At 43.4% G+C, this 18064-nt stretch overlaps 1 protein-coding gene across 1 annotated transcript in view; it reads right to left on the reverse strand.

The window, feature by feature from the left end:
- Window positions 1-730: 730 nt before the first annotated feature.
- Window positions 731-18064, reverse strand: part of GLIPR1 (GLI pathogenesis related 1) — a 46656-nt gene continuing 29322 nt past the window's right edge. The window contains exons 3-7 of the mRNA XM_046646182.1: window positions 17547-17792; window positions 9394-9506; window positions 4208-4293; window positions 1110-1136; window positions 731-1007 (exon numbers count right to left, since the gene is read on the reverse strand). Of these exons, the coding sequence (XP_046502138.1) occupies window positions 865-1007; window positions 1110-1136; window positions 4208-4293; window positions 9394-9506; window positions 17547-17792 (615 nt within the window). The 3' untranslated portion in view covers window positions 731-864. The remainder of the gene's footprint in view (window positions 1008-1109; window positions 1137-4207; window positions 4294-9393; window positions 9507-17546; window positions 17793-18064) is intronic.

An 18064-nucleotide genomic window follows, 5' to 3' on the forward strand; every position in this document is an offset into this window, starting at 1 on the left:
AAACAGCTGTTCTTTATAAACATAAATTATTGTATTCTTGATGTGTTTTTTGAAAAATTTTATAGTAGAAAGTGGTATATATGCCTTTGTATACTTTGCATCTAATCTGTTCCAGGTGGGTTTTGCCTAAGCATGATTTTAGGATTAACCCTTTAGGTTGTTTATATAAATATTTTTTGGAATGTGGCTATTGTAATTAGCCATCAAATCCAGTGTCTCATGCCATTCGTTAGTCTTTAAATCATGTCTCAGCATTTGTTTTGAGGAAAATAAATGCAGATTTTTCAATGTGCTCTCTAATGATAACAGTAAACATTTAGGCATATTCCTTTTTATAATCTCATTTTATGTTTCGTTCCAAGATGAAATAACCGGTAAGCAAAAAGCAAGACCTCTTAGCTCAAATCCTTAATGCCTTTTCTATTGAGTCTGAGGAAGTGGTAAACCAGAAGCATATCAAATTGCAGGAGAGTGGGGAAAAGCAGGTATTCAGAGTTGAAGCAGCATGCTCCCAGTGAGGCAGAACTGCGTTTACTGATGAGGGCCCGGGGTTATTGGGAGTCACCCACAGCTAGCTTGCTCATGCTCATCTTACAGATTGAGAAGCTGGGGCACACAGGGACTGGGTTATGTACTGACGTCACCTGTGGCAGCCTGAAAACAATGGTCATTTCACAGAAAAGTAGAAAGTAAAGATCAGTTTATCCCATAGATTTAGGAAGTTGAACAGTTTCTTTTGATCAAAGGTTTATTGCAACAACATTTTTTTTCTGAAATGTTTTAAAATTTGAATTGAACCCAGTTATCTTTTAAAGAGCCATATGAATGTTTATTTTTTTTTTCTGGATTGTATGAGTTCAACAACTAAATATGAGGATATCTGTGCTTGACCCAAATGGTAATTATAACACTGAGTAATAGGATTGGCGGACTAATGATGAGAAAGAGAGAGAGGTATCTGTTACGTGAATATAGCGGCCAGTCTGGATACACGGTAGAGTAGTAACCTGTGAAGTAAACATAAGATATCCTCTTAAATGCTGTTCCTCAGAATGCAGTAACATAATTCAGTAGATCTTAATGAAACAATTTAAGATTTATATACATACGTGTGACTTTGTCTCGCTGTGGGTTAGCTATAAAATCAGAAGAAAGAAAAATTAAAAGAGTAGGCACTGGTGAGGCTTTTGTTGTTATTTTAAAAAGCCAAGTCTCTAACGATAACCACTACCTGTGGCTTTGGCTTCACTGCAGTGGTTTTCAGAGGTTAATTATTCAAGATTTTTTTGTATTGACTGTACTAACTTGATATTTTTATGTCAACTTTTTATATAAACTATTTATATATCACCACTAAAAATGGAAAATCATTTTACACACCATAACCAGCAGATAATAAATATAATTTAAAAATAATTAAAATTAGTGATAGTATGAGGAATTTATTTAAATATTTTCCTGTAAATCACTTCCTCCCTGAGAAGAACGATACTGTTTATGATCAGTCAGTAACAGAAAAAGCTGCCTCCCCCTCACCTGTCCCAGTGTGTCCTCACATTGTCAGTACGTCCTTACATCGTCAGTACGTCCTTACATCGTCAGTACGTCCTTACGTTATCAGTATGTCCTTACATTGTCAGTACGTCCTTACATCTTCAGTACGTCAGTACATCAGTACCTTGTCAGTAGGGCATTTGGCTATGGAGTCATAATCATGCCTCTCCTTTCACTGACCTTTCTTCAGATTTTGACATGCAGAGCACTGGGAAGAAAATCGCACATCTGCCTTAGCCGCCTTGATACTACTGTATTAAAAGAGTCAGACGTCTTTTCCTCATCAGTTCTCCACCAGCTGCTATTGGATTCCTGTGGTGGAATCATCAAGGAGCTGACCCTCTGGGGACTTGTGAGCATCCCTGATCATCATACGTGTGCTCGGGTTTTGTTGATGGTAAATTAGCATGAAGCTGCTGCTGCTGCTTTAACTTTTCTTGGCAGTTATAAAATCAAGGATGTGATGTGCTAGTTACATTTTTTCCTATGTATATATTTTTAAAATGTTAAATATTTCAACTATTGAATATTGAAACACGTACACCCCTGTACTAGCTAAAATCATCTGGTGTGCTGTCTGTATGCCCAGCATAGTTTGCAGAACTGCCCTGATTTGGCCTCTGTGGGTATTTGTTGAACTACCAGCAGTATCCAGAAGCCCACTCCAATGTTTGCCCTGATTTGTTGGAGACGGACTCTGTTAAACAAAAGCTGTATCCTCTAACCCTTACCCTACGCGCGAATCAGCCTGCGTTTCCCTTTATCTGTCTGAAGAGCCCAGGGGCTTTTCACTGTTGGACTACAGCTTTAATTTTCTGAATTTTATCCCACAGGATTAGAGACCATCTCAAGTTAGATCTCCAGCATCAGAAGCTGAAACTCCAGCACTTTTCTCCCTGTTGTCATTGTGGTGGTGGTGGTGTTACTACTTAATCTAGATTTTTAAAGGGAAGGAAAGATTTTTGTAGGAAACATGCATTCAAATTAGTGCTTATTTGCCAGCCAGAGTAGGCACTTTGGATACAAAGGAGAAGTGAATAGGCATAATTCCTGCCTGTTTGTAATTTATAGTCCAGTGGGAAAGGCAGCTAACCAGTGGCAACAATTAAATTACTCTTCAAATAATTTAAAATGATTGTCTCACTTTTCATCACTGATTTTAAAGAAGCATCGTGAAGATTGTTCATGGGCATAAAGACATACCACCTAAAAATGTGGGCATAAACAGAACACCAAAACATCAAGAGTAAACTCAAGATTTGGAATTACAGGTAGGACACACTTGGGGACAGATAATGTTTATTCAGTGCCATGGTGTGCCAGGCCCTTGTTCTAAATATAAACATTTCTTTCTTTTTTTTCCCTTGGTTTGTTTCACCACACCTGTGAAAAGGTACTGTTACTGTCATCCGCATTTTATTGTTGAGGAAAGAGGTCCAGATAGTTGCCCAAGGTCAGTGCGTGGAACTAGAAATTGACCTCGAGCACATTGTTTCTAAAACCTCTGGTTTTAACTCCTGTGTTACTGTATACTGCTTAACTTGGAAAAAATAATACTATGCTTTGTAGTGTTGTAGCAACATGAAAGGAGAACTTGAGTTAATATGTCGATACTCTGAGGAGAGATTCCTTGCGTTATGGCTATGTTACCGAGTTCTCAGAACTGATAAGAGTGAAATAAAGAATGGTTGAACTGGGAGAGAAATGACTGGCTCGGAAAGTTAGTCAAAATTGTTGCATATCTGGAGTAAAGATGAGAATTCAGTGTTTACAAATCAGGAAGGGAACAAACAGTTTAAAAGAATTTTATAATTTTAGACCTGGAAGGGACCTTAGAAAACATGTAAGCAGTGGAACACTTGCCAAACAAGATCTCTGCAGTGAAACTCCGTCCACGCTATCCTCCCTCTGGTCTAAGTACCCACCCCAGCCCTGGAGCTCGCAGGAGTTCACTTGGTTACAGATGTGAACACAAAAGTACTTACAGGATTTGCACAACTAATAGCTTAATCGAGGCTTCCCATCTTCACCCCATGAGAAAACATGAATTAAAATACTGGGATGGAAGGGAAATATGTCTGGGACAGGAACCATAGATAAACTCTTGGCCAGTTATGTATTAATACTGCAAAATTACACAATTTTAATAGGAAGTTCACTGAAGCATCCTTGGAAAGTTATCTTTATTGGCTTTCTACACTGTTCTCATTGAATGCTGTCTTGCTAATAAAAAATGCCACATTGCAGCTTTATTTCATTTGTTTAATTCTACAGATGAAAATGCAAGCCTTGAGTGCCCTGGACAGGTAGTATCACAAAATTGAGAATTCTGCTCTTTTGGATATCTTTGTTATACAAATTTTTGATCTTGATGAAATTATCAAATCTTGAGTCTACAGTTTCCAACATCATAGTCATTTTTTGTTGTACTGATAATAGCTAAATAAAAAGGATATCATTTGCTTCTTTAAATTTATCTTAAACGTATTCATTCCTAGGTAGGTAAGTAAACCATTGGTTTGACTGCTACCTGATGCCAGTCTCCCTAAAAATAGCTATGAGGATAAAACAAATGTTTGCATTCTTAACTCTGTAGAAAGTTAAAATAGTTTTGAACACATTATATTATCGGTCGATTGTTCCTTTTACTCACCACAGAGATTGTCCAAACAGACGTCATTATTGGGGCAGGCACTGCAAGTGGATCCTTCCTTATATGGCCAAGTAAAGTAATTTCCTCTATAAAGTAGAAGAAGGCTGTCCATTAGGAAAGATTTTTTTTGCAGTTACAATTTACTATGAATCCTTGATTAAATCCATAGGACGAAAGCCCACAGATTCAGAGGGTTGGTAAGAGAAGTGGAGAGAGAGAAGCAGAAATGGAAGCCTGTTAATGTTTGCAGAGTTTATTCTGTGTGTCTGTGCCTATGAAACTATGTCTTAGTCTACATCTCATTTAATTCTTAAGACAAGTCTGGGAAGAAGTCATCTTTATTTACAGATAAGGAAGCTAAAGCTCTAAGAGAGTAAGTAACTGGTCAAAAATCACAGTGTACGTGTCAGAGTCAGAACCAAACCTAGGTTGGTCTGCCTCCAGGGCCTCGCCCCCTCTGCTTACTGTCTGGCCTCTATGATTACTGTCTTCCAGACACTGTCCATCCTAGAAAAGGTGTTGTGACCCACATCTGCTCTCAGCCTGGCAGACCTCCATAGTGTTATTGGGTAGGAGCCATTTGTAGGGGAACTGCCTTTCAAAAGAAAAGCAGATATGAGGGAATTTCTAAAGTGCAATGTTTTTTCACATCAAAGATGTGATATGAATGATAGACAATAATTACTGAGAACTCCTTATGTGCCAGGCACTGTTCTAAGCATGAATGAACTAATCTTCACGATAATCCTATGAGGAAGATACTTATCCCCACTATATAGGTAGAGGCTGAGGCACAGAGTGTAAGTAGTTGACCAAGATCACAGACTAGAAAGTGAAATAATCCCAAACATTTCATACCCCCATGAATACCTTCAGATAGTAATGATGAGAGGCTGCAGATTTATTTCAGTGAACCTGCCACCGCACTGATCTTTCTTAGAACTGTGCTTTTGGAAAGGAGTTCTTAACTTTTTTGGCACAGCACCCTTTGGCAGCCTGGTGGGGCCTGTGGACTCCTTTCAAAATAGTTTTTAAATACATTAAGTTCGTAGGATTATAAAGGAAGCTGATTAAATCAAAATAGTTATCAAAATGTTAAAAAAATTTATGATACGGTAATATGTGCTTCTCTATTAAGTATTAAATAAGACCTAGCAGGGAGCTAAAAATTACAGCAATTTCAAAGCAGTGATGAATAAAACCCATATTTTGAGATACCGGCAGCAACTGGAATGTGAGATGAAAATAGCTGTGATGTTTAGTGTCACGGGTGGTGCTGGTACGACTGGCGAGTTATCTTCGCGCAGAATGAAATGTTCCTTTCAATACAAGTGAGTGGAAATAAAGATGTAACTTTTCTAATCCAAGTTCACGGACTCCCCTCCCTGATACTATACACTTACCTCCAAAGTTAAGAACTTCTTTAGAGACGTTACTTTATGTTAACACCTCATTTCCAACCCAAAATACAGGTTCTAATCTCATTTGGCTCCAAATGAATTTAGCTTGTTTCAGAAATTAAGTTTACCCTTGTGCTTACTCTACATCATGGGAAATAGTCTAAGGAGAATAGCTGAGATTCTGATAATTATAAAAGGTGTCCAAAATGGACATTAATCATTGGAATATCTTTCATTGTTAACAAGCACTATACTCATTGAGTGGTTAAGTTCTAGAATGTTTTTAATAACATCATTTATGCTGCTTCATTCTTTGCTTAATCGTGCATTCCAAACTATAAGGAAGAGGGAAAAACTGCTACTTCAAGAAAGGCCTGGGCTGTCTGGATGGGAGTGAGGAAGACAAAGGGGCCTGCAGGGTTCTGCCCCATAAAACAGTAGGAAGATTGAGTGTTTCCCCTCGCGGCCTGAGAGAGAAAGGGCTGGGACTCTGGGGAAGAGAAAAGACAGATCTTGAAAGAGAGAGAGAAATATGAGTAAGGGCCCCCAGGCAGTGCTGGCCCAAGTACACTGGGTACTGTTCTCTGTGCTTGTCCAGCTCGTTACCTCCCCTTCTGTGCTATATCCTCTCCCAGTAACTCCTCTGAAGGTCCGCTGGGTAGCCTTGTTAGGTGGGCCCCCGAGAATGAAGAAGAGACTGTCTGTGCTTTGGATCATGCAGATTGACAGACCTGATGCAGCCGGGAGGAGAGGGATTGAAACTGTCCCGGGCAGTGGAAACGGGCTGAGGGCTTGAGGGCCAGGCGGCTGGAGAGTGAAGCCCCCACTTCCCAATCTAGGAAATACCGGGGGCGGATACCAGACTTCTTAGAATTATATGGAATCGGGGCCTATGACTTTGCACGGAGAAGAAAAACAAGCTCAGAAGGCAGAAGGGAGCGAGGACATTCCTAACTGGTCTCTGCTCCCCGCCATGCCCTCCACTCCATTCTCCACGCTGCTTGCAGAATGACCTCCAAAGTTAAAGCACGTTCAGTCACTCCCTTGCTTTAAAACTTGGATGGCTCCCTCCTGTGATGTGATAGTGAAATTTGCACTGGCCTGCACAGCCCTCAAGAGCCCAGCTGCCTCCCTTCCCCTAGTGTCATCCGTTCAGTGGGCTGAGCACCCCTGTCCCTTCTGCAGGCCTCTCCACAGGAGCTTTGCCGCCGTTTCCTCCACCACCTCTGTGCCCAAAGCTCCTCACTCGTCTGGTTCCGCCTCGCCCCTCGTGCCTGGGCTTCCATACATCACAGAAAGCCCTTCCCTGATTGTTCTTCCTCAGCTGAGGGCCCTGCCTATCGATAGTGTCATTACAGTGTATGTGTATTTCCTTCATCACTCCCATCATAACAGAGTTATTTCATTTGTATTTTTATTGTTTATCTGCCCCATAACTATAAGTTCCATAAGGGCAGGACCTGTGTCTGGCTTGTGCCCCTTTGAATTTCAGTGAACAAATATTTGTTAAATAATTGAATGTATGGATGCATTTATTTGTATGAATAAATGAATGTTACTCAATCTTTGTAGATGCATTATAACTGGTTTTAAAGTTTTACAACTTAATATTATTTATAACTCTGAAGGCAAATAAAGTGAGTCTAAACCAAGAGAATTCACATTTGCACTCCGTTATTACAATAATAATAATTATGTATACTTCTTAAACCACCACCATTGCCAAGCACGGCATGTAGTTGGTGTTTAACATAGCTTTCTCATGTAATCTTCATAGCTACTCAATAAGTAGTAAGTAGGTGCTATTGTTAACCTGACCTTTTAGAAAGGAAACTGAGATTCAGAGAGTTTAAGTAACTTGCTCAAGGCCACACAGTAAGTGAACTAAAGTAGTAGGCCTCAAGAGCCTGTTTCTTAACCATTAAGCTATAGAAATGTCATGAAAAGTTCCCATTGATTGACTTGTGGCTTTGGCCAGTTTTTCCTGGGTTTCCCTTACTTTCTGACTCAGGGGTTTTAAGTCAAAGCTGTTATCTTGTGAACAACACCTGATTGTAGTCCCCTCACTCCCGCCCACTCTCAGTCAGACTGCCGGGCAGCTCCTCTGGACATCGCTTCAGGGAAAGAGAGGCTGCTTCTGGCAAATCTCCAGGAATTTTGACGATTGGTAAAATCCAACGAAATTCAAGCGCAACGAATTGAAGAAAAAACTGTTACATATATGACAAAGGGTTAAAATAGAAACAACTACCATAAACCAATGAGAAAGTCACTCTAGGAGAAATGAGCAGGCCGCATGCTTCCCAACAGGAATGTAAGCGGTGGAAATGTGTCCTCACTAGTAGTCAGAGACGCTAAAGAAAACACACCATTTTCTATCAAATTAGAAAATACTGAAAATTAGAATAGTACTGATGAGGTATGAATTGATATAGTAACAGTGGAGGATAACTTGGCAATCAGTATTGAAAAAGATTAAAAATGATCACACCTTTTACTTAGTGTGCCATTTCCAGGAATTGTAGGGAAATAAATGTGACCAGAGACTTATATACAGGGTTGTTCATCGTATATTCAAAGGAAATACAGGGAACAATCTAAATTCTGCAGTAGGATGAGCGCTTGTGTGAGCATCAGCCCAGACGTGGGAGCGGCCAGCCAGGTGGCTGTCCAGCTGACGTCACCAGTGCGGGCCCTGGGCAGCTGCTCACCCCGATGGGGCCTCAGTTGTCTTATCTGCATAACAGGCAGTAACACGACCTCTCTCCCAGGCTTTCTATGAAGATTAAGTCAGTCACTACATGAGAAGCACTTAGCACAGTGCTTGGCACGCGGTAAGCATTACACAAGCATCATCTCCCCCTGTTTTTATAACCATTGAAATCATGTCTGAAATTGTAACGAATGTGAAATGCTCGTGGTATAACTTTTAAGTAAAAATAGAAAATGTTGGGGGCTGGCCCAGTGGCGCAGTGGTTAAGTGCACACGTTCCGCTTCTCAGCGGCCCAGGGTTCGCCAGTTCGGATCCTGGGTGCAGACATGGCATCTCTTGTCAAGCCATGCTGTGGTAGGCGTCCCACATATAAAGTAGAGGAAGATGGGCACGGATGTTAGCTCAGGGCCAGTCTACCTCAGCAAAAAGAGGAGGATTGGCAGCAGATGTTAGCTCAGGGCTAATCTTCCTCAAAAAAAAAAAAGGGAAAAAAGAAAACATGTATTTCTAGTATGACCTCAGTTTTTGAGTTTGTGTCTGATGTGTAAGCACACATATCTAAGTTTAGGAAAGTTGGGGGATGTCATGTGTCTTCCCCGTTTTCCGAAAGGAGAAAAATTGTATCTATTTCAAAAACAAAACTGTCAAAAGTAAATGAAATAAGTTATATAAATTGAGGAATTCAATTGAGTTATTTTTGTTTTGAAAATTGTGTAAAACTTGCCCAGTTTTTAATAAACCAATAAATATAAAGTAACATCAGTCCTCCCATTTTGTGACATCATTACCATATCCAGTTAATCTCTGTCCCTGAAAACATTTTAGTCTTTGCTACTCTGAAAACTGTGTGCGCGCGTTTATGTGTTGTTCACAAAGGGTGTGCATACACACACACAAACACACAAACCAAGAAAAATGTACCAGAATCTTAATGGAGTAGATCTCTGGGCAGAGGAATAGTAATTTCCTTTTTTATACTTTCTTTATTATCCAGATTTTCTATAATGAAGGTAAATACTTCTAAAATAGGTTTTAAAAACATTTTCAGAAAGAAGTTGATTTGGGCACTTACGCTGGTCCGTAGTTGCATATAAAATGTGCTCCATTGGAAAGACCTTCAAAGCCAGAAACTTTAAGACAAAATTGTACTGCACAGCCAACTTTGTAACTATCTGCCCAAACAACCTAAAAAAAAAAAAATAAGGATTTGTAATGAGAGACAATAAAACGGGGAACACCTGAGTGCGATGAGGCCTCACGCCCGCTGGACATCCGCCCTGAGGAGGTGGAGCTCAAAGTCCAGGGGAAAACAAGCCCTGCAATTATTATCACTGGCGAGTGTGAGAGGGAAATATATAAGCAATAGCTGAGGATGGATGTTGACAGCTGGTGCAATGAAGAAATGGAACAGGACAACACGCAGAGCGACTGCCGGGCGGAGGGCTGCGTCGACTCGGGTGTTCAGCGCTGGGGGCCGATGTCTCTGCAGGAGGCGCCTCAGGAGGACTGAGCAGGGGCCCTCTGCGCTGGGGAACAGCGCTCTGCGCAGAGGGGTGCGAGGGGCAAAGGCCCCGGAGGGCTCTGCTGGGACGGTAGAGGAGCAGGAGGAGGGCGAGCAGAGCTGGGATCCAACGAGTGAGCGGGAGTCGGAGGCAGTGAGGTCAGGACAGAGGAGCAGGCCGTGGGGAATCTTGTGGGTCAGGAGTGATATGCTCTTTTCCACAGCTTAGAAAGATCACTTTGGTGGTTATGAAGTAAAGGGACTGAGAAGAGCGAGGCAAGAAAGATGGAGTTTGGGAGGCTGTTTCACTGGTACCAGAAAGAGAAGACGACGACTCACGTGGACGATGGTGGGGGCGTTCCAGAGATTTCATCAGGCTCACGGGTCAGCTTAGAGGGAAAGCTGAAGGAGTTCCTTTGCTTTGAGGGTGCGGTAAGAGGGACAGAGAAAAATCAAGTTAACGTTTTGGCCCTGAGCAAGATTTCCCGCGACGGGAAGCTGGGGCAGGAGGCCGTGGGCGAGCGCGGCCAGGGGCTCTGCTCAGGCCGAGTCACGTCTGCGATGCCTGTTAGACGGGCGCGTGCAGGTCCACCGGGCTGCCGGGTGTGACCACCTGCAGCTCAGAGCGCAGGTCCAGGCTAGAGATGCAAATCTGGAAGCCACGGGCCTCCAGTAGATCACCCGGCCAAGATCATAGCCAAAGAAAGTGAAGGAGAGCGGGGTAAAGAAAAAAACAGCCGGCAAAGCAGAGTGAAAAGGAGTGTCAGCGACAAGGCAGGGACAGAAGGCCACAGTCCGCTTCGGGACAGGGCCCTGACCGGAAGGGCTGCACACTTGGTTGAATTCAGCGCTGTCACACAGTCGAGCACTTTCCTCCGATTTCTAAACAGGGGCCTCCACATTTTCGTTTTGCACTAAGCCCACAGATTGTATAGCTCGTCGTAAAAGCCTAAAGAAAAGGTATTTAAAGAGCTCGCTCTGGAGATAAGCCAGCAGTTAAATGCACTCCTTTTTACAGTGATACCAAACTGCACTTTAAATTACTGTTCCTCGTAAATGTTGTTTAGCAGTTTTGTGACCGGACTTGTGCCGACTCTGCGGGATGCAGGGGCGATGAGCGGGAGCAGTGGGCGCCTCCGCAAACGTGCAGAGACGCAGTCGTGGCAGCCGCCCAGGGTTTTGGCCACTGTGAGGGGGCGGAGGGTGCTGCGAACTCCTGCGCGGGCCTGCTCTGAGCCAGCGGGGCTGAGCGGGAGCCCGCGGAATCTCCAGCAGAGGGCGACGCCTGTGTGGGCCCAAGGCGAGAAAGACTCCGATCGGAGAAGGCCAGGGTGGCTGCCGAAAAAGATCGTTTCCTTTAAAAAAATCAGCAGAAGTTCCTCCCTGGGGAGAGAGGCTAGAGCAAAAGAAGAGGAGCTGAAGATGGAGTCTGAGCTTCTCCAAGGCGTGAAGGCGGGGTAGGAGGTGGGCAGTGGCGACGGAGCGGGAGGGCAAAGTGTCAGGGAGGCCGCTGGGCTTTGCATTCTGTCCTCCTTGGTTGGGCAACTGGGGAGGAGCTGGGAAGGCAGCTCCTGGTCCCCCGAGGAGGAGCAAAGCTCTGCCTCGGCCTGGGCGGCGCCCTCCCTGCTCCCCGATGGAAGTGGGGCGCTTCCCTTCACACCCGGTGCCCCGGAATCGCCTTCCGGGAGCTCCAGTTCACCCAGTGCTCGGCCCCTCTCCCACTGAGAGGCCCAGCTTTATGGCTAGTGTCCCTCAGGTTCGACCCGGTACTTTTACTTTCCAATCATTTTTGCATTTATTTTAAATATTCTTAATTTCTATCCACTGCATCTCAAAGTGATTTCACCTGAGGTGCTTCATTTAAAATGCAGATTTCTGGGCCCATCTCAGTCCTACTGGAAGAGAGTCACTGGAATTGTCCTTGAAATCTGCACTTTTAAAAATTGAGATATAGGTGACATATTAGTCTCAGATGTAAAACATAATAATTAGATATACATATATATTGCAAAATGATCACCACAATAAGTGTAGTTAATATCTGTCACCACACACAGTTACAAATGTTTTTTTCTTGTGATGAGGAAGAACTTTTAAGATCTACTCTCTTAGCAACTTTCAAATATACAATACGGTATTGACTATAGACACCGTGCTGTACACCACATCCCAGGACTTATTTATTTGATAACTGGAAGTTTGTACCTTTTGACTCCTTGACTCATTTTGCCCACCTCCCACTCCCCACCCCTGGCAGGCACCAATGTGTTCTATCTATGAGTTTGTTTTCTGTTTTTTTTTTGATTCCACATATAAGTGAGATCATACAGTATTTGGCTTTCTCTGGCTGACATTTCACTTAGCATAATGCCCTCAAGGCCCAGCCACGTTGTCGGAAAAGGCAGGATTTTTTCTTAAAGAAAATGTGGTATGTATATACAATGGAATATTATTCAGCCATAAAAAATGAAAGCTGTGTTTTACAAGTTTCTCACGTGATTCTTATGCATGCTAACTGGGTACAAGGTTGTCTGTGTTCCTTTTACTATCACCTTAGCACAGTCAGGCACTGCATGATGACATTTTGGTCAACGATGGGCTTCAGATATGACAGTGGTCCCACAGGATCAGTACCATACAGCGTAGGTGTGAAGTGGGCTGTACCATCTAGGTTTGTGTAAGTGCACGCTGTGATGTTCGCACGACGATGAAATTGCCTAACGATGCATTGCTCAGAGTAACCCTGTCATTAAGCGACACATGACTATAAATCACTGTCTATTTTTATCTTTTGGTCGGTGAGTACGTTCTTCTGGTGGTGTTGTATCTCAAATATTCTCAATCTTTGGGTTCCCCGCCACTTTTATGTTTTATGCTATATCTTTTATTGTACTTTCTTCTAGATTTCTGGTCTCTTTTTCCCAAGTGTGCAAATGTTAATTACTACTCATTTTGTGTTTTAGATGGTCTCTTTTTTTAAGTCGGGTTGTAATTAACATACAGTAAAATCTACCCTTTTTAGGGGTGCAGTTCTATGAATCTTGATAAAAGCATGTAGTTGTGCAGTCATCACCATATTCAAGATCTAGAAATTTCCATCACCCCACAAAGTTCCCTTGTGCCCTTTGTGGTTAGCTCCTATCCCACCCCAGCTCCTGGCAATCACTAATCTGTTTTCTGTTCCTGTAGTTTTGCTTTTTCCAGAATATTATACAAATGGAATCATTCTAAATGCAGCTTTTTCAATCTGGCTCTTTCACTGAACATAAGCATTTGAGGTTCATTCACGTGTTGATCATAAGCAGCCACTCCTTTTTATCGCTGACTAGTATTTATCGGATGGATGTACCACAGTTTATTTATCCATTCAAGCTGGTCTCTTTTTAAAAGCTTCATGGGCATTGGGTTCTGGGTTAAACTAGTGGGCTCTGAAGCTACAAAGACCCAGTTCATATTTCAGCTCAGCCACTCCCTCTACGACCTTGGCCTTAGCTGCCTCGTCTATAAATGATAGCGGTGCCACAGGCTTACTTTACCATTTTAAAGGGGCTAAGAAGAAAGTGCTGAGAATCTAGCACTCGGCAAATGTTCATGTGTTTTTCCTCTTACAACTAATTTTGTTTTCCTTTAAAATTTTTGAAATCTTTGGTTTTTTATTAGGCTGATTTCTGTTGTATGTTTCCTTTTCATTTCTTTTATAATGGTAAACAAAAAACATAATTATAAAAAAAAATAAGAGCTACTCGTTATTGAGAATTTACTTAGCGCCAAGGCGGTGTTACGCATTTTCCGTGCAACATCACATCTGGCCTCGCAGCACATCAATAAATAGGGATTCCCTGTTTCTAGAGAGGAGACGTGACCACGAAGTCCTGGGAGGACAGTCCACGCCCTAGGCAAGGTACCTTCAGAGCACCTTCCCTTTTGGCAAAACCGGGAGCAACTCCACACCTTTCTGACACAAACACAGTATCTGGGCACCCAGTGTGGCCGTCAGTGTGGTCATCTCTCCTTCTAGCTGACAAACCCTTCCCATCGTCATCTTTCAATTCTCAGTATGAGTCCACCTGGCTGATTAAAAGGCGTATGCAGGTAACACTGCAACACATATAAAACCAGCTAGAGAAACCTGAAACAGGTCACACTTCCATTGGTTCTGTGAGTGTAAAAATTACAAAAATTTCAAGAGGGTGGGGTAGGGTGGGGATAAAAACAAAAATGGATCAGTAGTGCCATCTAGTGGGCATTTTTACAGCACTACCAAATCCAAGCGGCTGCCCTACTAATTGAGTAATCTTTCATATTAACGTACCAAGATTCTTCCACAATGCAGATCCGCCTCTAGTGAAGACAGAGCTAAAGTGTGTGTTAACAAGTCAAGAAATATCACACCGTTATGAGGTCATAATGGATCTGAAACTACTGTCTTTGCTCCATACAACCACCCTTCACCGGCCAAAACCTGATAATAGCTTGCTTTTTATTAACAGAAGATGAGGAGAAGTGGGGGGTTATAATACCCACTTGAGGTAATTTCCAGCATGAATTTCAAACAGAACTGAGCAGTGTTGAATCTCCCAGCAACATTTCTTGCAAGGATGAAAACGGAAGTCTTTAACCAAGCTATCAGAGTCTTCTCCCAAAAACTGGTGGAAAACCAGCTGCTGGAAGAGAGCTAACTTTTGTTCAGTGCCTACTAAATACTAGTACTTTCCTAGATAATTGATATACATTCTATTATTTAATCCTAAAGCATCCCTGATATTCGAATCCCGACTCTTCCTCTCACTAGCTCCATGACATTGGGAAAACGACTTCTTAACCTCTCTGAGCCTGTTTATTCCCCATGGGTAACAGCACCTCTCTTAGAGGTTTATGGTGGGAACTGAAGAGAGCTAAACACCACGTGACTTAAAAAATGGTTGCTCCTGCCCCGTCTCCCCAGACCCACGGGTCCCTGGGCACGCTCCCCACGAGGAGGGCCCCTCTTCTGAAGAGGCAGCAGGATGTGAATGCACTGGTTAGGCTCACTCAGCTTGGGCTCTGATACCTAGATGTAAGGAACTGGATTTGAGGAAATGAGTTTTCTCATGTCCAAAACCTTAGCCCTCCATTTTTTCCCTAGACATAGGGGGAAAATTTACCAGCAAGCTCAGTTAATTTTGGGAGGGCCGTCTCTGAGATCTCGGGCCCAGATGCCATTAGCTCGAGTTTCCTCCTCTTGTTCTGGCCCGCTGGCAGGAGGGCCGCGGAGGCTCTCGCGCAGTTTCCGAGCCCGCTGTCAGTGCACCGTCTCTGCCCTCGGTACGCCTGCGTGCCGAGCTGCCTGCCATTCTTCGGAAGGACAGGCCCAGCCGCACACACGGCACACCTTCTACACCTTGTTCGTTTTGCCTGGAGCTCTCTTCCCTTTCGTTTCCACTCAACAAACGCTCACTCAGTTTTCAAGAACCAACTCACCCATCTCCTGCTGTGAGCCCATCTCCAGACCTCCCTTTGGCCGCATGAGTTGCTCTGTCCTCTTTGCTCACACGGCACCTCGTCAGTTTCTCCAAACTGCACCAGCCACTGACACACCTCTCCCAGGAGAAGGTCAATTCCCCAGGGTCAGGGTCCCTTCCCACTGCGCCCCTCATTCCCCCCCCCCCCCCCCCTTCTCTGCAACTGGACTCACCAGTAGAGTGCTGGCACAGAGGCTATTGTCTCAGGTTCCGTTTTCCAGGCATCTGGACTAAGACACACGACCAGTGCTTACAGAGTGCCTGGGATAGGACTGAGGCTTCAATCTGACTGAAGGCGAGTCGGCACCCTCAAACTGACATTGCTGGAGATTTAAACACCACAATGCATAATGGTATCAGGTACCACTCATAGGCAATCTGGATTTAGCTTTCTTGCCCTCTAGGACTTGTGGGAATCCAACAGACTTTACTTTCTGGTTAAATTTATTGTAAACATAAACCAAAATTGACGCTTTACGGGAGAAGTCGAGGGGAGACCTTGTTTTTATTTCCAAGAAAGGGACCAATGCTGCTGCTGATTTGACAGCGACTCTTTGCTTACAGGACTCCCGAGAGGGAAACGCCACTGAAATCAGTCCTTCCCTCTCAACATTGTCATCTCCTACAACTGTGCCAACGTGTCTGCCTGTAACGACACTGTGAGAGCAGAGGCTCTATAAGGCTGAACTCTACCGAGAGTGTTTCCAACATTTCCTCCTGAAAAACATCTAAGATTCTAAGTTAACTGCCTTGTTAGAAATGTTTTTGCCCTCATACCTCATTTCAACAAATTTTTGTACACTGAAACCAGTCAGGGGGTCGGCGGTGGCGTAGTGGTTAAGTTCACGGGCTATGCTCCCGCCGGTTTGGATGCTGCCTGTGGCCTACGCATGGCTCGTCAGGCCACGCTGTGGCGGCGTCCCACATGGAGGAACTAGAATGACCTACAACTAGGCTACACAACTATGCACTGGGGCTTTGGGGAGGGAAAAAAAAGAGGAAGATTGGCGACAGATTTTAGCTCAGGGCCAATCTTAAAAAACAAAACAAAAACCAGTCAAACACAGATTCAGCACCTTTAGTTATTAGTTTGACAAGGACTGCCAGGAAATAAAAATAAACAACGTGTGGCCAGGATAGAGAGGCAGCATTTTAAGACGACTATAGATGACGCTACTTAGGGATTTGTTTCTGTCATGTTGCAAACGTGAGTAGGGTGAGGAAGCCAAAACCAGCTTGAGTAAAAGACAAAATCGCAGTGGGAGGCTCCCTGTTGGCTACTGGGACTAATGCTGTAGATTCTGGGGGCAGAACAGCCACTGGATGGTTTATACAAGTTGACATGGCCTCTCCATTGGGGCTTGGACTGTTTTGTTTTTGTTTTTTCCTCCTCGGGTGGCACATCATAGGTTCTCAGTCCATGTTTGAAAGAATAAGAGGATATGGAAGCATCAATAAGAATGAGAGGCTTGGGGCTGGCCCCGAGGTTGAGTGGTTAAGTTCGCTCGCTCTGCTTTGGTGGCCCAGAGTTTGCCGGTTCAGATACTAGGCATGGACCCACACATCAGTCATCAAGCCATACTGTGGTGGCATCCTACACAGAAGAACTAGAATGACTTACAACTGAGAGATACAACTATGTACTGGGGATTTGGGAGAAAGAAAAAAAAGAAAGAGGAAGATTGGCAACAGATTTTAGCTCAGAGCCAATCTTCCTCAGCAAAAAGCATAAAAAAAAAAGGAGAGGCTTATTTCTCCCAATTTTATAGTCCCTAAACAATTGCCTCAAATTTCATAGAGAACTCATACCTGGAAATCCATTCACTTAGAAGGTCCTTTGATTACTCACAAATGGAATAAAGTCCCCTGAGAAGACAGCTGTTGTCAACATTGTTCAAAGTCTACCCAGATATTGGTGGGCCTCACATTTTACCTATGTCCACATAACTGATTTCTTCAAGCACTATCTCCTCTGGTATTGGAGTCTATTCCATGTATTTATTTTTTTACAGTAAATTTTAAAATTTAGACGTTTAAATTACTTACTTACTTACTTTAAAAGTTTACTTACTTTACTTACTTTAAAACAGTTCATTTTTTAAACCCCTACTCTGTCATATTGACAGATGCACTAGCTTACTATATATTTTCTTTGCACCAGATTCCAGTGTTCTCCTCACCCTTGGAAAGATGGCTTCAAGGGAACATAGGGCCGATACTTACCTGAGTGTAATGGCCGCAGACGTTGCTGCATTTCCGAGTCTTGAAGTCATAGAACTTCGTTTCGTTGTACCAGGCTGTGACAGCTGAAGACACAGAAAACAGAGACACAGACCCAGTCCAGATGTTTTCTCCCAGTGAAGTGAAATTTGGGTGCAGCTTGTGGGGTGGCTTCAGCCGTGTATTATGTGAAAATTGACAATTTCTTGCCCACGATTTTGCAATTTGGGCTAGTCCTGGGTCCCAAGTCTGCGAAAATAAATATTAAACAGGAGCGTCAGGAATGGAAGTGATACCCACAGCGTAAGTGGAGTGAGCAAAGTGGGGATTGAAATGGGATGAGGTGCGATGACAGAGGTCGGGGGAACCACAGACGCAGGTCCCGCAGGAGTGTGCTCTTCAACATGGCCTCAGGCTGTGGAGACCCGGGTGATCTCGTTCTGTGGAATCTAGAATCTAAGTTAGGGACACAGACCAACATTTCACTGAAGGCCCATTCTGTGCAAGATACTGGACACTGT

This window comes from Equus quagga, chromosome 19 (genome assembly GCF_021613505.1).
Source record: "Equus quagga isolate Etosha38 chromosome 19, UCLA_HA_Equagga_1.0, whole genome shotgun sequence".
Taxonomy (NCBI): Eukaryota; Metazoa; Chordata; class Mammalia; order Perissodactyla; family Equidae; genus Equus; species Equus quagga.